General features: G+C 44.8%; 1 protein-coding gene across 1 annotated transcript; it reads right to left on the bottom strand.

Annotated features, from left to right (window-relative positions):
* Positions 1-1,356: 1,356 nt before the first annotated feature.
* Positions 1,357-19,128, bottom strand: CXHXorf38 (chromosome X CXorf38 homolog). Its single transcript, XM_051142418.1, has 6 exons — positions 18,766-19,128; positions 18,454-18,588; positions 11,989-12,108; positions 8,950-9,099; positions 6,085-6,264; positions 1,357-1,516 (listed from the first exon to the last, which is right to left on the bottom strand). Exons 1-6 carry the CDS (start codon positions 19,072-19,074, stop codon positions 1,370-1,372), a joined length of 1,041 nt encoding a protein of 346 aa, XP_050998375.1. The 5' UTR covers positions 19,075-19,128; the 3' UTR covers positions 1,357-1,369.
* Between the last annotated feature and the right edge of the window lie 1,588 nt (positions 19,129-20,716).

The following is a 20,716-nucleotide window of genomic DNA, read 5'->3' as shown; positions in this document are numbered from 1 at the left end:
TCAAATTTTACAGAATGAGAGCCAGCTTAGCTAAGAGTGTAACTAGTATTTTCACAATCAGTCATGGAGCATGAGGCTTAGGCCCTGTACTTAGCACAGGGGGCACACTGCTCAGGAGGCACTGGAACAATGGGGCATTTGCTTTGCCTTTGGGCAACAGGGAGCTGAAGACTGACTCCAGAGCATGATTTAGTAAGCAAATGTTCTACAGCCATGCCACACCTCCACTTCTTTTTTCAGATTTATTTGTTTTATGTAGGTGAGTGCTCTATCTGCATGTACATACACCTGCATGCCAGAAGATGGCATCAGATCACCACACCTCTACTTCTTTATGATTTAGTTTTTATTTTGAGATAAGAGTCTTAAGTTGCCCTGGCTGGCCTATAACTTGGGATCCTCACATATACGTCAGCCTTCCAAGTAGCTGAGGTCACCACAGGCATACGCCATTCTCACTTCGTTGGAGTTTGCTTCTCATCTGTGTCCTGTTCACAGCACACGGACAGCCTGGCTTTCTCCAGACACTCCTTCTGGGACAGTGGTCTGGGCCCTACCCTAACTACATAGCCCAGTCAAGCTGTTTTCTAGCCTTCCACTGAGCAGCCTGGCAGCCCTTCCCTACTCTCCTTGGCTACTCTAACCCAGAAGCAAAAGTTCCATACTCAATGGTAATAGTAGAAAATGGCCATTTTGTTTTTCCCTTTATCAGAAGCAAAAGTAAATTAAAAAAAAAAAAATTCTATTTGGACACTTATATCCCAGCCTACTCTTTGGAGAATATTTTCATTTTTATTATTTGGTAGTAAAACAATAAAATAGAGTTACTTGTGTTAGCTTTCTAATGGACACTAGCCAAGCACAATTAATGCCACAGTAAAAGCTGGGCATCCTTGGCATCATCTGAAAGCAGAATGCTTTTTGACCATGTTACAAATGATATACTGGTTTAGCTAACAGTAGACCTTGACTTCAGGTACATTTGGCTGACATCTTGCAAAAGGTTGAGGCTTCACAGGTATGTGAGCCACTAATGACAGAATGGGCATTTGGCCTGCTGTCCTTCCTTTGGAAAGAGTTGTATATTTCAAGATGAAGGGGGAGAGGGACACTGGGATTCTCACTCTGTAGAGCAGTCTGGCCTTGAACTCACAGAGATCTACCTGTCTCTGTCCCATCCCCACCACGCTGAGATTAAAGGCGTATTACCATTATAACCAACCTTCCTCTGTAATAGTAAGGGAAGAGGGAAGAGCAACCAAGACTTTTGGTTCAATGCAGCTTCCCATAAGAAAACAGACATCAAAGGGATGAGGCTATTGTGTCCCTTTTTAACATCCAGTACTTAAACTCACCTCAAACCTTCCTTTCAGGGGTCTGTCTCCGCATCCTTTGAACTTTGTTTTTGATGCTCTAGATGGAGGCTGTCTAGCTTCTGTATGTCTTCTTTAAGGCCATTTCTAAGATCTGTGTTGTTTCTCAGAAACCCTTTCACCATATCCAATTGATTCGAGATCTGCAATAGGAAAGCATACAAAGTGCTGCTCAGGATACTTGTTAAAATGCAATTCAGATAGAACAGAGCAATTGCTAGATGGGCTCCCAGGGCTGGGGCCATAGCTCAGCAGCAGGAGTATGCTTAGTGTGTACAAGGTACTAGCTTCCAACTTCATTTTTCCCCTCAACCACCTGTTCCTGTCTCTATGTCAACAATGAGACAGAGATACTGGCTACCGGCACCCATCCAAACCTAGGTTGTTTGCAAATCAAAAGCAAACAAATTCTTTAAAACAAGGCACACTCATGCCAGGTGTAGTGGCTGAAACCTTTGTCCCACACTGGGGAGGCAGAGGCAGGTGAATCTGTGAATTCTCTGTCCAGCCTGGTCTACACAGTGAGGTGCAGGAGGCCTTGTCCCAAACAGAAAAATATATCCCACCACACACACACACACACACACAAAAGGGTACACTAGGCCAGGTATGGTTTTCATGCCTGTTAAAGTCACACTTGGAAGGCTGGTATTGAAGGTGTACACAATCACCATCCAGTAAAAAATAAATAATTTGAGTCAGGCGTCTGTTATTTACCTCAGACTTGCCTTAAACACAAGATCCTCATGCGTCAAGTCTCAGGATGACTTTGTTAGATATATGTGTATCAGTCTTTTCTCTGCATGTATGTGTATGATACCTGCAGAGACCAGAAGAGAACACCAGATGCCCTGAAGCTGGAGCTACAGACGGCCATGGTCCATTGTGTGGGTGCTGAGCACCAAACCTGGGTCCTCTGCAAGAGCAGCCAGTGTGCTAAGCCATCTTTTCAGTCCCCTAACCCTGATTTTCAATGGCTGAATAGTACTGTAATTACATAAGTCCCATTTTTCAATATATTCTGAAGCTTTTGTTCAGACAAGTAACCATGTGGAATTTACTCTCACACATATGTCACTTGCACAAATGACATTTCTGTTTATAGAACTAGAAGGTAGAAGGCAGCATTAATTCTGACTAAGAGAAATCTGTCTTAATTTTGTTTTGGCTTTGGTTTTTTCGAGACAAGGTCTCTGTGTTAGCCTTGGCTATCCTGGACTTGCTTTGTAGACCAGGCTGGCTTCGAACTCACAGTGATCCACCTGCCTCTGCCTCCCGAGCCCTGGGATTAAAGGTGTGCACCACCATGCCCGGCCCAAATCGGTCTTAATTTTACTAGACTTAGCCAAAAGTGTCATGTCTAGAGGCTGTACTGATTTAAAATCACAACAAAATCCTTGTCAACACTTTAGTCAGTACAAGGGCTTTCAGAATGGCACTATAGGTCTTATCCCAGAATGCCTTTTTTTTTTTTTTTTTTTTTTTTTGGTTTTTCAAGACAGGGTCTCTCTGTGTAGCCTTGGCTGTCCTGGACTCGCTTTGTAGACCAGGCCTGCCTCTGCCTCCTGAGTGCTGGGATTACAGGTATGCGCCAACTCACCTGGCTCTGGTCCTCATGGTTTTAACAAAAATGCCAGGTAGTCGATGGTGCTGAGGAAGTGAACCAGGGCTTTGAGCTTGCCTACCACTGAGCTAAATTCCTTATCCCAATAGAACTCTGATTTGGGGCTATAGAATGCTTGTTTATTGGATGGGGGACCACCAACTCCACAAGTGAAGATTATTTCAACTCTTATACGGAATACTAGTACAGCAGCCCTTAACAGTGGCAAGGCAGCTCCTCAGCTTTGGAGTGTAGACAGAAGGGACTGGGACACAGCAGGCCCAGTATGACACCTCAGCAAGCATTCAGTTATAAGACTCCAGTAGCCAGCTGCCCAATGCTGGGGATGTGGGAGGGAAAACAAGTAAGGCTGTGACCAGGACAACTGTGGAGCAGGGAGGGACAAACAGATGCTGACAGTGACAGGAGACCTACTGACTGGTTAGAGAGCCGACGAGGAGAATACTCTTCAGGTGGAGATGTAAGTTGGAAGAGAGAAAGCCTGCCCAGAGCCCCTACAAGATGCCAGGCTTTGGCTACCCTCTGGAAACACAAAAATGTGAAGAGCATAGGTGGCACTAGTCATGGCATGTGTTAATAAGCGTGAGCTCTTCTAGACTGTGCTTAGTGCCCTGGCAGATCATAGGGCTGTCTGCCATGAGTAGCTAATGCAGGTACCACATCAGGCAGCCCCTCACAGGGCTCTTGGTCCTCCTTATGGCCTCTTCTCCCTTGGGTTCCTAGGATGTGTGAGTCTTGGGCCTCTCTGCAGCCCCCAAGCGGGCTTGCTCCATTCTACTTAGCTCCTTTTTTGCTTAAAGGTCTATGTAGAACCCTCTGCTCCTCTTCCACAGCCTGCTTCAGGTTTCTTTTCTGTTTCAAGTTGGCTTGCTTTCTCACTTCTAATTGGAAACAGAGTTCAGTTTCTCCCTTCTGTGAAAGTAATATTTATTCTGTGAAACACAATAAATGTGTTTAAGAGGTGTTCATACCTCCAGCAGGGGTGACTGCTCCAGCTTGAAAGCAAGGCAGATTAAAGGGGAGGCTTTGTCCTGATATATGCTATGAGTGACACCTTATCTCCAAACAAGAAGAAAGCCAGGGCTTCATGCTCAGTACTGTAAATGTAATTGATTACAATTCTTTTTTTTTTTTTTGGTTTTTATGAGACATGTTTTCTCTGTGTAGCTTTGGCTGTTCTAGACTCACTTTGTAGACCAGGGCTGGCCTCGAACTCACAGCGATCCACCTGCCTCTGCCTCCCGAGTGCTGGGATTACAGGCGTGCGCCACCACGCCCGCCTGATTACAATTTTTAATAGTGATCTCAGCATTGATACACACAAGTAAAAAGCTACTACTTAGGAGGTGGGGGCAAGAAGGTCAGGAGTTCAAGGTCATCCTTGGTTACACAGTGAGTTTGAAGGCAGCTTGAGCTACAAGAGACTGGGGCGGGGGGAAGGAAAAAGAAACAGAAAATGGGTAGGACAGCTTCTTGACTCTTACAAATTAATTATAAATTAATGATGAAGATATTAATACGACCTAGGAGACTTTTGGGGGTGAGTTCAAGAATTATTCTATTAAAAAGCTGGAGAGATGGCTTAGAGGTTAAGAGGACTGACTGCTCTTCTTGAGGTCTTGAGTTCAATTCCCAGCAACCATATGGTGGCTCATAACCATCAATAATGTAATATGATGCCCTCTTCTGGTACGCAGGTATACATGCAGGTGGAACACTTTATACATAAGAATAAATACATCTTGCTAAAAAAAACTTTAGCATCGAGTCTGTCACACACTCATTTTTAAAAGGTTTATTTACTAAAAGTCACTTAACTGTGTGCTTGCCTACTTTGCCAGGTAAAGGATGCTAACAGCACCACTCCTCAACCACTTAAGCCCAGACTCCCTTTCACATTCCACCTGTGCCTACCTCACTACCTGAAATATAAGATATTCCATGGTCTGCTGAACAAAAAGGCACAGAAAGTGGAACTTTCTCATCTTTTCTACAGAGACTTAGATGCCTAGAAGACAGGCTAATTAACCACGCAGGTGTCAGTGCCTCTGAGCTAGCAGACTGCTGTACATGGAGAGCTGCACATGGTTTCTACCTTTATTACCTGTTGAAACCCACTTCTGACCCTAGTGCTTTGTTTATTAAAAATCTGTTGTTTCCGTACTGCTTTCAGGGACAAAGGTCCAAACAGTTTGGTGTGGCACAGAAAATCTTTCAAAACAGGCTCACCCGACCTTGCCACAGTCTTCCCTAATACCACTTGTGCTTTCCTGGCCACGGCCTACCTAGCCCAAACTACCTATCCTTTCACACCCTTGCTAAAAGCATCCTTCCTTCCAGGCTAACTACTGACCTCTTACTAAATCGTTGGCTTATTTTATAGCTAACTAGCATCTTTTCCTTTTTTGGGGGAAGGGTTCCCCTGAGAGTGGATAACCTTTCAGGCATCTTGTTTCAAATTGTGTTGTAGCTCTTAGGCCACTATTCCACTGTGGGGCACATATTAGGTCTTCAAATATTACTAAGTGAAAATACCCACTAAAACATATGATCAATAAGTAATGAAAGAATATGCACTTCTAGAAGTCACTTGACTTAAAAATCAGAAACCTGGTTCTCTGTGACTGTCCTGGCTGGAGTTTTATGTCAACCTAACACAAGCTAGAGTCATTTTGGAAGATAGCACTTCAATTGAGAAAATATTTCCACCATATCGGCCTGTGGCAACCCTTTGGGGCATTCTCTTGACGAAGGATTGATGTGGGAAGGCCCAGGTTTAACTCAGTGTGGGTGGTGACACTCCTGGGCAGGTGGGCCTGAGCTGTGTAAGAAAGCAGGCTGAGTCAGCCAAGAGGAGCAAGCCAGCAAGCACTATTTCTCCCTGGCCTCTGTATCAGTCCCTGCTTCCAGGTTCTTGCCTTGAGTTCCCTTGGTGATGGAATGTGACCTAAATTGTAAGCTAAAATAAACCCTTTCCTCTCCAAGTTGCTTTTGTTTATGGTGTTCATGACGGCAATAGAAACAGTGTCAAATGAGCTGCCGCTACAGCCACCATCTTTCTTTCCTCTTTACAGGTCATCCCTTTACCTCTTCTGGCAAGGCCTCTTCTTCTACTGCTTGAAGATACATCTCTTGCAGTTTTTCCTTCAACAGATCCATTTCGATTTCATGGACTTGGCTCACACTCAAGTAACTTCCTATTTCAAATTCACACCCATCGCGCTCATCTTCCTCAGGGATGTGAACAGCCCAGTCAGATGTCAATAGCTGTGATGACATACAAATACATCAATAAACTTGTTATAGATAATAACAATTATTACAGCAGTATTATCTAGCCTGCTATCATAATCAATAAAAGAGACAGATCCCTGATACATTTTAGATAAGCCCTATTTCACATGGTGCTGGGTGGATATAAGCCCCTTAAATAGCTGGGTGTGGCACATGCATACAATCCCAGCACTCGAGAGGCAGAGGCAGGTAGATCTCTGTGAGTTCAAGGCCAGCCTGGTCTACAAAGAGAGTCCAGGACAGCCAGGGCTACACAGAGAAACCTTGCATCAACCCTCTCCCCAAAGAAAAAAGCAAAAGAACCCCAAAACAAATAAAAGATGAACTAGAGAGATGGCTCAGAGGTTAAAAATAAATAACCCCTCTAAATTACCTCATCAACACCCAGCCCCAAGTCCCGTGGCATTGCAGTTATCAGTCCTATCTGGGCTGCTACTTCCATGCAATACCACCATAAATACTTGCACAGGATTTCCATCTGGGCTGTTTCTCTCCATGCTAACCCAGAGTAGATTCCTCCTGGCCATGTGGTTCTCTCTATGCTAACTCATGGTGGTCCCACTTCCTTCTTTCTCCTGTTCATTCTCTCTCTCCCTCCCTCCCTTCTTCCTCTTCTTCCTGTTATTCTCTACTCTTCTCCAAGCTTGCAAACCTAGGCAACGCGCACCTAATTTCTTCCCTGCCCAGATGTGTAGGCAACTTTTTTTTTTTTAGTTTTTCAAGACAGGGTCTCCTCATTTTGTCTAATTTAAAAGGCTATTTTTAAATATAAACCATACACAATAAGAACAATTATGAAACAATTATAAAAACCAATAGTTAAGACATAGAAAATGTCTAGTCTAAATATATCTGGCAACCTTCAGGAAAATACCATCTATCCTACCTAAGTGAGTCTAAAGATCTGTACCTAAATTATTTTCTATCATATCTTGTGTCTATCAACCTAAAAACATCTATCTAGACCTTAAAACATCTTTTTAGTTGCTAAGCAACTAAGCTTAATTGTAAAACTATAACTAGCTGGTCTTCAACCTCACTAGAGACTTGAAAAGAAATAAAATTATCTGAGTAAACAGGAAGTGCAGGCTAGCAGTTTCCAAAATAAAATAAAAATGACAAATGACACAAAATAGTTCACTGCCTAGACAGTTCCGTAAAATCTCCCTATAGCGTTGGAGCATCATCTTCAGCCTCTGGCTTAATATATACGACAGACATATGTATGAAGTAGGAACTTTTAAGGACTTGCTTACCCTGTCTTGGCAGAGCTCGGCCATCAACTTAGCCTGCGTCCAAGCTATTTTCAGATTTTAGACTACTTTTTAAATTAAATCTTTTGACTATTTCATATATGCATATGATGTATTTTGATCATATTTACTCCCTACTCCTCCCCAACCCTCACATTAAAAGTTCGTTCTTAAGATGTATTGCTGTTTGTAGTGTTGAGGATAGACTTTGACAGATAACTAACCTAGCACCAAGCTACAACCTCAGCCTTAGTATTGTACTGTTTTTTTGTTTTTGTTTTTTGAGACAGGGTTTCTCTGTGTAGCCCTGGCTATCCTGGAACTTACACTGCAGACCAGACTGGTCTTGAACTCAGAGATCCGCCTACCTCTGCCTTCCCAACTGCTGGGACTACCAGTGTGCGCCCGGTCACTTGTAGTGTATTAACTGAGGGGCTTGAACTAGAGTGCAGGCCTGATCTCATAAGGTGAGAAAACAAAGAACCAACTCCCAAGAGCTGTCCACTGATCTCCACATATGAACTGTAGCATGCACACATCTGTGTATGTGTACATTTGTGCACAACCACACACATGCGAACACACACACACACACACACACACACACACACACACACACACAAATAAACTACTTTAACAGAAAAGAAATTCCACTGGATTAATCAAAGAATTTATAATAAAATATCATTACCTGGACCTACTTTAACCACACACTGTTACCAAAGACATACTCAGCTCCGTTAATTCCAGATTTTATATCAGCATTTTCCCCCCTTTCTTCATATCACAAAATTTGACTTGAGGCTGGGGCTGTAGTTCAGTGAGAAAGTACTTGCCATGTGTAAGGCCCAGCCTTAGGTTCTACCGAGTAGGCTCTCCAACAATAGACTAAAATAAAGACTAGGAGTGGAAAGTGCTGGCCTGGCATCCATGAGGATCTGTGTGTGCACTATCCTCAGTATCGCACCAATAATAAATAAATACATTTTAGTTTAAATAAACATCAAATTTGTTCTTCAAATTTGTTGTTCTTCTGTTTGAGACCGGCTCTCACTATGCTGTTGGGGCTTCCCAGGAACTTAGTATGTAACAGAGGCTGGATGAACTATCCACACCTCTGCCTCAGCGTCCTGAGTGCTGGGCTTTACATGCACTGCTACACCAGGCCGAACAGCAACTTCTACATGAATGTTTTTGACCCCTTAGTTTTGTGTAACAGGCTGTAAATGAAGTTTTAGGTGGGCATGGTGGTGTACGCCTATAATCTCAGTACTCATAAGTAGAGGCAGAATTGCCCTGTACATGTTTGTGAACAGCCTACCCTACATACCAAGTTCCAGGCCAGGTAGGGCTAACATCAAGATCTTGTCTCAAAATACTGTAAATAAATCTGTAACAACTTTACCTGTTCTATTCGAGAATATACTGCTACAATCTCTGGAATATTCTTGAATTCATTCAGAAAATTTTGGATTTTCATCTGAAAATCTTGAAGCCATGTAGATGATACTTTCATCTCTGAAGAGTGCATGATCTCGTTGCGACACTTAATCACCTACAGAAAAACAAAGATAAGAGCCTTCAAAGTTGGGCTGGTGAGATGCTCAGCAGGTAAAGATGCCTGCTGCCAAGCCCAAGAGCCTGAAGTCAAGCCCGGAACCCACGGAAGACATGGTGGACTGAATGACAATGCCCCACATAGGCTCCTATGTCTGAATAGTGAGTCCCCGTTTGGGAAGGATTAGGTGTGTGGCATTATTTGGAGGTGCTTCACTGGGGTCAGGCTTTGGTGTTTGGAAAGGCTCAGGCCGTTCCTAGCACGTTCCCTCCCTCCTGCATGCAGTTCACGCGCACAGCCAGCTGTTCCTGCTGTCATGCTTCGCTCTACCACCACATTCTAACCTCTGAAACTGTAAGCCCAATGAAAGGCTTTCTTTTATAAGTTGCCTTGGGCTACAGCAATAGAAAAGTAACTCATACGTAAGAAAACCAACTCCTACAAGTTGTCCTTTGACCTCTTTATGTGCATAGTGGAATAGGCCCTCTTGCTCAACAAGTAAATAAATGCAATAATAAATTGGACATAATCAACACTTTTTAAAAGCCTTCTAAGTTAACAGGCTAAACTGAGACCTTGTAGCTCTAAAAATAAGTTAGTCTCCAAAAAAACCAAATTAAAAAAAAATTACAGACTTTACTGAGTTACAAAACTGACCAGTGTGGTCTGGTATCCAGAGGACAAGAGCTGGACCTTTCATAAGCCCACTGTATGATCTACATGTACTTAAAAAGGCACAAAGACAATGAAGCCCACTAGCCCCTAGGTCAGACCTTCGTTTATTTTCTGCCTGCTCAGAGAGCATCTATCAAGCAGTGAAGTCCCTGTGGGTCACATACGGAACAAGGATCAGCCTCAGTGAAGCTGGTTTACACGCAGGTAAGGAGATGAAGGCAGAGAAATTGGCAACTTGTTGCTTTTGCTATGAGAGGTTTTTTTGGTTTCTTTGAGATAGGGTTTCTCTTGTAGTCCTGTCTGTCCTTGAACTCACAAATCCACCTGCCTCTGCCCCCCAATAGCTGGGATTAAAGGCCTGCGCCACCACACCCAGCTCTTCCATATTCTTTTTTTTTTTTTTTTTCTTTTCTTTTTCTCTTTCTTTCTTTCTTTCTTTTTTTTTTTTTTTTTTTTTTGATACAGGGTTTCTCTGTGTAGCCTTAGCTGTCCTGGACTGACTTTGTAGACCAGGCTGGCCTTGAACTCACAGCGATCTGCTTGACTCTGCCTCCCTGAATGCTGGGATTAAAGGCGTGTGCTACCACGCCCAGCTTGGTCCTTCACTCTTAGAGTTGAGAGTATTTAATTTTACAGGAGCCCACACTTATGATAGCTGGGATATTTTAGTAAAAAATTCCAATTTTAGAGATACTTTGGATACTTTAAATAGAAAATTTGAAGGCCATAAGATTTTATTAAAAGTTGGAATGTTTTATGTTGTGATATTATACCATCTTGGGAATAAATATTTTATGTCAACTTGACACAAAATGACAAAAATTGTGTTAGAATAGGAAACCAGTGGGAAAAGAACGTCCCCATTAGAACAGTTTGTGGGCCAGCCTGTGGTGCATTGATATGAGAGAATGCAACCCACTGTGGGCAGTGCCATCCCCGGGCTGAAGGTCCTGAGTTGTATAAACTGCAGGCTGAGCAAGGCATGAGGAACAAGTGCTCTTACTTGGCCTCTACATTTCTGCTGTTTGAGTTGACTTCCCTCAATGATGGACTGTAAGCTGAAATAAAGCCTCTCCTCTCCAGGTTCCCTTGCTTATGGTGCTTTATCATAGCAATAGAAACCCTAAGAAAGGCTTTTGCTTTCTTTTTTAAAAATTTTGGTCCGGGCGGTAGTGGCGCAAGTCTTTAATCCCAGCACTCGGGAGGCAGAAGGCAGGAGGATCTCTGAGTTTGAGGCCAGCCTGGTCTACAAAGTGAGTCCAGGACAGCCAAGGCTACAGAGAAACCCTGTCTCGAAAAACAAACAAACAATATGTGTATGTGTGTGTGTGTGTATGTGTGTGTGTGTGTGTATGTGTGTGTGTGTGTGTTTCCCCAAATGTCTTAAAACAATTTATCAAAGCAAACATACTGGCTCTAGATATAACACACACCCACACACATATACCCTCACCTTACTTTCTGAGATAGGGTCTCTCAGTGAACGTAGGGCCTTCTGAATCTGTTAGACTAGCTGCCCAGGAAGTCTGTGGATCCTACTGCCTCTGTCTCTGCCTTCAGTACTGGGATTACAGATGGGCACCGCCACACCCAGCCTTTACATACATGGGTGCTCAGAACCCAAACTTAGGTCCTCAGGTTTGCACAGCAAGTACTTTACTGACCGACCCGTCTCCCCAATACCTCAGACTTGCTCATAGGGAGTGGGACTATTTGGAGGTGTTGCCTTGTTGGAGGAAGGGTGTTATTGGGGGCTGTCTTTAATGTTTCTGATGCTCAAGCCAAGCCCAGTGTCTCTCTTGTGGAACCAGATGCAGAACTCTTAGCTCCCATGCTTCCTGCCACGATGATAAGGACTAGACCTCTGAGCGGTGAGGCAGCCTCAATTACAAGCTCTCCTTTCTAAGAGCTGCGGGACCATGGGGTCGCTTCACAGCAATAGAACACTAAGACAAGCACAGTGACAAACTGTCAAGAACCTAATTGTAGAGAATTGACTACATTCACAGTTAGGGGCTTAAGACATGACATGAGGTACACATGACATGAGTCTCATGAGCTGCTTAGTGATGACAACTTTGAAGAGCCAACTTTCTTTGCCACTATCCTTCTGAGTGTTGCTATACTACACCTGCACGGCAGGCTTATCCTAGCCTTCCCAGTATTGACCAGGCTGGCTTGATGGACAGTTCTGAATCTAACTGTTCTTACCTCTGTGACTTTCTTCCGGTCAACCATGAAGTGATCACAGGAATTAATGAGACTTAAAAGAGCAACAGCATCACATTCCTCAGGTCCTCGTTTGTCTGCCAGTCCTCGAGGCATGAAGGCCTACAGTAGGAGAGGTAGTAGGTCACCTGAGTGCCCTCCTATTCTGAGGGCTGGAAGTCTTTCCCCATCTCGCAACTGAAGACTAATATTCCCTTGTCCCCTGAAGTTTCAAGCTAGAACCTCCTGAATTTAAGGTGCAAGCGGGGGAAAGTCCTATCGCGGCTCAGCCTTTCCGCAATGTTACATGCAGCTGATGTAACTGGCTTTCTGTCTTTTCCTTTCGTTTTGCTTTTTTGAGACACAGTCCTGGCTATCCTGAAGCTAACTATGTAGATCAGGGTGGCTTTACACTCTTTGAGATCCTCCTGCCTCTGCCTCCTGAGTGCTGGGATTAAAGGAGTGCTCCATCACGCCCAGCCATGTCCTTTTTGTTACGTTTGACAGAGTCTCACTATGTATCCCTAGCTAGTCTGGAATTTGCTATGTAGACCAGGCTAGCCTTAAACCCAGAGATTCGCCTCCTTCTGTCTCCTGAGTGCTAAAATTTGAGGTGTGCACGACCATGCTCAGTCTCTGTCCTGTCTTAGAGGTACCTATTACAAGGGTAAACACCTTTTTCCTTTTCCTTGGCAAAACTGCAGTGCCTGTGCCATTAAAAAACTAGGCAGTTGCTTAGTGACTTGAGAAACTTCTACCCATCACCATCAGAACCCAAAGTGCAATATAGCCAGTTTCAAATACCTGCTAAGCCACTGCTATATGGCCTTAAGCACGGTTACCTAATCCTCAGTCTCTCTGTCAGTCATTAGCATTAAGTATCCTCATCTGCATCAAGCGATGCTGAGAGGAGGAAGTAAGTGAACACAGGGAGAGCATTGTGCCCAGCACATGGTATAAAGAGGCCAATAGCATCAGTCTCCCCCCCCCCCCCCGTCCCCCTTTTGATTTTTCAAGACAGGGTCCCTCTGTATAGCCTTGGCTGTCCTGGACTCGCTTTGTAGACTAGGCTGGCCTCAAACTCACAGCGATCTGCCTGCCTCTGCCTCCCTGAGTGCTGGTGTGCACCACCACACTTGGCAGCATCAGTGGTTATAATGTCAATGGTGTGAGGTGAGTAGGTCCCTAGGATTGAGACACCAGATACACTGGAAGGCTTCACAGTAGCACCACCCTGCCTTCAGCTGAATGTTCTAAAAGGAACCACAGAATACTGTGACAGCAACACTTGAAGAATTTCTTTCCTGAAATATCTGCAAACTTAAAATCTGGATGTAACAACTTTACCAGACTGGGAGTCTCAAGGATATGTTCCTGGACTAGAACAGAAGACACATGAAAAATTACTCTCAGTTAGGAGTAATGCTGCATGCCTTTAATTCCAGCACTGGAGTAGTAGTGGCAAGCATATCTCTGTGAGTTTGAGGCCTGCCTTACCTATGTAGAGTTCTAGGCTGACAAAGGATACATAGAGGACCCTGTCTCCAAAAATATATATTCACAATCATCACTCTAAATTATAGAGAGATGTTTGAAAGCAAACACAATCCAGTCAGGAAGCAGCTATGATGCTTTGTACAGGACTGATCATACTGGTATTCCAAAGGCTGAGAGTAAGCAAGGGAGAGTCAGGTGCAATGGTAGGAGAACCCCACACTTAAGCCTCCCATAACTCACAAGAATTTTGTGCACACAGACTAAGGCAGGACTGTCCTAGTCTTTGTCTATTAGGAGTGCTACAGAGGTTAGTAAAGAAGCTCACTCACCCAGGTAAGGGTAAGGACAGCAAAGAAAACAAACGGTTCAATTCGGCAGTTACCGAGGCCCTCAATGCCTCCAAATTAGACTAGTTCTTCTTCCCACTGCAAGGGAGATTTCTATCCAACATATTATTGCTAATAAAAGCAGCTTGTCTTTGCCATATTAGTTTTATTTTGGTAAGTCCTCCCTTTCTTTTGAAAGGCGAAGCCAACAGAGATGCCGTATTGTCTCCTTACAGTCCTGTTCACCAGCACGTTCCACTCAGTGAGCACATAGCAGCGAAACCTATGGCATCCCCTCTGCCTTCAGTGATCTCTTCACCAAGGAGCTGAAGAAATGAACAGGCCATGCTGGGCCTCACTGACTCTGCAATAAGTGTGAAGTTTACCTGAAGGATACCAAGAAACCTCCTACAAGTACTCTATAAGGAAACAAACCAAACTCCTATGTGAAAACCCACACGCCTCAACATGTAGACTTATCCAGGAGTGCTAAAAGCACAGCAGAGGGCCAGGTGGGTGGCTGCAGCCAGAATATAGGCAGAAGACCTTTGGTGGAGATGAGTAACACTCCACAAACACTGGGCAGCTAGGAACCCAGAGGGCAGCAAAAGGGAAAAAGATGGAAGTAGAATGATTCTAGGGACAGGTTGGAGATCCAGCCCTGTCTGTGGGAGAGGGCTTATACCCCATGCTTAAGGGCCTGGATTCCTGCCTCAGCATGGCAAAACCACACACAGGCATAAAGAAAGGAGGAATATTCCCGGAGTAGGAACCAGGTAGGTAAGTCCCACTGGAGAACTAAATGCCATGTGCTGAGCAGATGAAGCAGGCAGGCAACTGGTATGCACATCTGTAGCTCAGAAGAGTGGGTAAGGCTAAGGTCATCGTCAGGGAGGCTACAGAGGAGATGGCACGAAGGCAGAGCTGTTTAACTACAAGTGGTCAGCAGTGAGCAGTGCATGCCTCTTGAGAGGTGAGGACACTGAGCTAGGAGCTGGGCTGCGTACCTGCTAGCCTAGTAGGATGAGAGGGAAGAGGATCAAGAGGCCAACCTGGGGGCTATGTAAAGAGACTCAATAAACCCAGGACTGGGCGTGTAGCTCAGGGTTAGAGTGTTTTCCTAACATGGAAGGCCTTGGGCTCCACTGCCTTGGAGAGAAGAGGGTGAAGGCTGAAGAACAGAGGTCACAGATGCAGTTCAGGGGCAGGGACAGAATCCAGGGTTTCATGAGCTGAAGAGCATGTGGGAGCTGAGGAAGTTCTGCAAAGTAGACGGATGGATGGCTGACAGAGAAATGAGGAGATAGCTGGAAGGAATGGAATTAGAGAAATCCCCTTCACCACATAAATTTTATTTCCTAAGCATTTTTGGCTCCACTGAGCTTGAAGTATGTAAGTTAGAAAGTAGCTTTATTTTATTTTTTTTTAAATAGCAACTATCACTGAGAGCAACTTTAGAGCCCTTTACCATCTTCCCAAAGAAATGTCATATCCCATAAGGCATCACAGCCCTTGTCCTTAGGCCCTAGCAGCTGTTAAGCTACCTCTACCTCTATAGGGGTGCCTATCCTAAACAATTTATGAGAATAAACTCACAGGCTATGTGACAGACTCCTTTCATTTAGTATAACGTTTTCAAGAAATATTCATCCCTGCTGTACTTTGTGTACATCACTACCTTTTTATGGCAAAATGCTAGTCTCTGGCGGACCTTTGCATTGTTTTTACCTTTTAGCTATTGTTTACAGACCTGCAGTGAACCTCTGTGTACATGTTTTCATTGTAGACATGTATTTTCAGATTTGGGGTGTTCTGATAGGAAAGGGAATTGAAATTAAGGGTTCACTCATGCAGCTCTGACTTCCCCTGCCCCTTTTTCTTTATCTTATGTGTATACCTAGGAATAGAACTGCTGGGTTATAGAGTAATTCTGTTTAATCCTCTGTGGTAGCTGGTTTTATGTCAACTTGACACATGCTAAAATCACCTGAAGAGGAAGGAACTGAAATAAAGATGCCACAATAAGAACAGACAGGAGACAAGCCTATAGGGCATTTTCTTAGTGACTGATATGAGAGGGCTCAGTCCACTGTGGGTGGGGCTACCCCTAGGCTGGTGAGCTAAGAAGGTGGGCGTGGTGACTCACATCTTTAAGCCCAGTACTCGGGAGGAAGAGGCAGGAGGATCTATGTGAGTTCTAGGCCAGCCGAGTTTACAAAGAGAGTTCCAGGACAGCCAGGGCTGTTAAAGAGCAACCCTGTCTTGGAAACAAAACCAAAAACAAACAAACAAAAAAACCCAAACAAATAAAAAAGCAGGCTAAGGCATGAAAGGCAAGCTAGTAAGCAGCACCTCTCTATGGCCTCTGTATCAGCTCCGGCCTCCAGGCTCCTAGCCTGACTCCCTTCAATGAACAGTGATGTGGAAGTGTGTGTGTCAAATAAACCTGTTCCTCCCCAAATTTCCTTTGATATTTCAACACAGCAACAGCTATATGACACCCTTACTAGCTGGGCAGTGGTGACGTATGCCTTTAATCCCAGCCCTCGGGAGGCAGAGGCAGGCGGATCACTGTGAGTTAGAGGCCAGCCTGGTCTACAAAGTGAGTCCAGGACAGCCAAGGCTACACAGAGAAAGCCTGTCTCGAAAAACCAAAAAGAAAGAAAGAAAGAAAGAAAGAAAGAAATAGAAGACACCCTTACTTTTTGAAAACGTAAATGAAACTAAGATAATGGTAAAGCCATTGGTATGGTGATGGGAATAAGCTGGGAAGCAGAAGAGTGAACAGCTAAATGTCAAAAGCCTTTGTGCAGATGGGAGGGGATGAGATCTAACACACAAGTGGAGGTACAGGCACCAGAAAGAAGAGACACACAGACATGTAGAACCGTCTGCGTTTGGGACAGTCATCAGTTCCATGAAGCATGAGCAAGGCTAGCAGCTGCGATGAAGGAGGGGGGACTGGGAAGAACAGCTTGCTGAGGGAAGGCAGGAACAGATCGTTCCAGGACCAGAAGCTCACAGAAAGCATTAGGGCTGAGGACCCAGAATGAAGGGAAACCAGTGAGTTCCCTGCAGAGTTATCTCTGAAGAAGCGTATGATGGTGGCACAGGCTCCAAAGCTGTGAACAATGTATCAGAGACCAAACAGGCAGTCAAAATAAAGGGGTGGCAATAAAAAACAGTGGGAGTGAAGCTGGGCATGGTGGCGTACACCTGTAATCCCAGCACTCGGGAGGCAGAGACAGGCAGACCTCTGTGAGTTCGAGGCCAGCCTGGTCTACAGAGAGAGTCCAGGACAGTCAGGACTACAAGAAAAGCCTTGTCTCAAAAAACAAAAAACAACCAAGCAAACAAAGAACCTCACAAACAAAAATCCAATGGTGGTGGTGGTGGTGGTGGTGGTGGTGAAGGGTGGGGCTGGAGACACGGCTCGGTGGCTAAGAGGACTTCCAGAGGAAGTTCTTCCAGAGGACTGGAGCTTGGCTCCCCATGTTGGGAGACTCACAACCACCTGTCGCTCCAGCTCCAGTGCATCCAACTCCTCTTCTGGCCCTCATGGGCACCAGACTACAGGTGGCATACACTCACACATTAACGTAATAAAGGCTTTTCTTGGATTCTTTGAAACAGGGTCTCTCAAATGTAGATTGTCTATGTAGTCCAGGCTGATCTCAAACCCAAGTTATCTGTCTGCTTCTAATTCCCAAATGCTGGGATTACAGGCAGGCATCACCAAGCCCAACCCAATCAAAACCGTTTAATCTTTAAAAAACAAGAAAAGAGACTGCTGGGTGTACTGATCCAAGGAGACGAAAGTAGGATAGTCAGGAGTTCAAGATCAACCTGGGTTACATGAGACCTTGCCTTAATAACCCAGATAGAAATAAAAACAGGGAAAGAACAGAGGTAGACTGAACAGCCCAGGAAATACTCCCTTACAAAGTCAATTTGTGTTAGGAAACTACTTCTGAGCACACCCCCTAACCCCCTTTCACTCACTACTGAGCTTCTGGGAAATATCAAGAAATCAAAACAAATTCAGTCAACCCAGGCAGTAAATCAGTAACAAAATCTAAAGACGGGCCCAACCCCTACCTAACTTACATTTCCACCTCCTAAAAAAAAATCTATATCTTAGTAGGCACCCACTTGCCACTCCACAGTCAAAATGAACCTTTTAGTAAGCCTGCCTTAAAGCGTAGTTTTTCCATGCCTTAAAGCGCATCTGTTTTTCCATGTCCCTCAGTCTGTACCTTCTCTCCCCTTCTTCTGAGACAGGGGCTTAGACTACATAGCCTGGAATATCCCCCAAACTCGCAGGAACCCTGCCTCAGCCACTCCAGTGCTGGAAATATAGATGTGAGCCACTGCACTTAGTTTCACTCTATCTCTTGCCTCAGCATCTCTTACTGGATCTTCCAAGTAGAAGCAAAGCTCAAATGCCTGCAGGAAGCAAAGAGACAGAAGAAGCTTCTATTTTACTGAGCTAGGATGGGTCCACTTCTAATAGCCGCTAACGACTAGACCATGACGAACAACCAAACTCCTGTACTTTAGTCCTGGCTTGCACTCACAACCCACCCTCCGCCCTGGGGCACCAGGTGACCCGCATTCTGCTTTCCTCCCAGCTGCAAGTGCTTACCTTGGCTACCTCCCAAGCATCCACGGGCCAGAGGCCAGGCCGGCAATTTCCCCAGTGCACGTCTCCATTTCTGTTGAGGTGATGCCTCAAGATCTCGCGTTTCCACTCGGTGCACACCTGACACTGAGGCTGAAACTACAGAGGGCGGAGGTGAGGAGGGACCCGGAAGGACGGAGTGAGGGGAGGGAGGGGTGAAATAGGAACACCCAGGAAGTGAACAGCCCCACCCCACAAGGGAGAAAACAGCAAGCACAAACAAGGAATTGGGGACAAAATGGGGAAATGTGCCCAAACCCCGGGCCAGTAGCTCACCTGGCGAGCGCGCGGGCTGCACCGGGAGCCGCCGCGGCAGGTGGCGTGGGGACCAAGGCCAGGAACCGTAGCGAGCAGTCTGCGATGAAACGAGAGCACTTCGCGGCCGACGAAACCCTGCAGGCAGCTGCGTAGCAGCAGCAGGCAGTGCCCTGCCTTCACCCAGTTTTTGTATTCAGTGCAATTGAGGCGCGCTGCCAGCTCCAACAACACCATGTCTCCTAGGGTGTGGAAGGCAGGGCCAGCGGCGGCACGCACGCGCAGGACGGCGAGCTCCCACGGCGCAGGCGCCGCCCCACCCACAAGCATCCTCACGCTTAGCGTCACTGTGCACCGCACTAGTCCTGGGAGCTAGCGGCTGGCCATTCTTTCACGTCCCGGAAGCTGCACCTCCACCCCCACTTAAAGTAACCGCTTCAAGTTTTATGGACTTGAAGCACTTGGATGCAGCCTAATTCTCATTCCCCAAATACCCTGCCAACCCTCTACCTCTAACCAACCTGAGCCCCTCGTGGTGTGCGGAAGACTCCCGGTTTTTTCTGGGCTGGTTTTTTTTTTTTGTTTTTTTTGTTTTTTGCTTTTTTATTGGAAAGATGGAAGAGTGCTAAACGCACGTTTCTTGAACGACATGTTCCTTGCATTATGCAATTATAGAAAATTAACTCATTCCTAAACCCACAGAATAGCCACAGCAATTCGGGGACATCAAGAGAACACGCTCATCCTTTGCCTCTGAAATGTAGGCCTATTGTGTTGTGTGCCCCCTGCATATGCTAAAGTGACACAGGGCCAGAAACGCCATACATCCTAGATTCGGAGGGAGGGCTGCACAGCCATAAGCTAAAACCTCCAGAAAAGGATATTCGGTTATTTCAGCTGCACGGGGCAGTCATATTTGCTACAGAGACCAGAATGCGTTAGATTGTCAAAATGCAAGTGAGGAAAAAACCATATTTTAGATGCTTTTAATGAGTTTTTTGAACTTTGATAACTTGTTGAAGTGGTGTGTAACCAAAAGAAAATGGAAAAAAAAAAAACAAAAACCGCTGACTAAGGCTGTATGGTTCACAGCATAGGCAAATGTTAAGGTGCACTAACTCTGGGTTCAAACTGCCAATTCTTTGTGGCTTGATATTGGCTGATCCTAATTTTAATGCTAATTACTGACTTCTTTGTACCTCTGTTTATCATCTGTAAGAAGAGGATATTAATACTTTAACCTCAGCGTGGTAAGGGGGCATTTATACATAATGAAACACTTAGAATGGTGTCTGGCATATAGTAAGCTTTCAGTAAATGCTAGTTCTTATTTTATATCTACCTAAATATGCTCTTTCACCCACCAGTTATGTTATTGGACATTTTATCAAATCATTGGCCAGTTGGAAGTGGGAATAATTTATAATTAAACAAAACAAAACAAAAAAACAGGGACCAGAACTGGTGATCTGGAGACTCAAGGTAGAATACATGCAGGCTATCTTAATTTTGTCTTGGTGACCCCAATATTAGACCAATCCAAATAACCCATTCGAATCAAACCAAATGAAAAATTACTGAAAACCCAATGAGATCTACATTAACATTTTCCCTTTTCTGTCTTATCATCGTAAGTTCTCTTAAAATTTTCTGTAAGTCTAAGTTTTGTATCAAGATCACATGAAAGCTGGGGGGGAATGCCTAATTTCCTAATACTCATAGGTAGCTAGATCACTTGGACTTAGGAAGTTCCAGGCCAGCCTGGGCAACATGGAAAGACCCTGTCTTGTTTTGGGGGCAGGGGGAAAGGAAAGAAAAGAAAAGAAAGAAAGAAGAAAAAAGGGTATTTCTTTTGAAGGGGGAGAACATGACAGAAAACAGTTTATGCCTACCCTTAACTCAGTTATTTTTCAAACAATGGTCAACTCCTGTTATTAATAACTGGCCACACTTTGATGAACTTCTCACTTTG

This window comes from Acomys russatus, chromosome X (assembly GCF_903995435.1).
Source record: "Acomys russatus chromosome X, mAcoRus1.1, whole genome shotgun sequence".
NCBI lineage: Eukaryota > Metazoa > Chordata > Mammalia > Rodentia > Muridae > Acomys > Acomys russatus.
The sequence above is the reverse complement of the archived record's forward strand: the minus strand, read 5'-3'. Positions and strand labels throughout refer to the sequence as shown.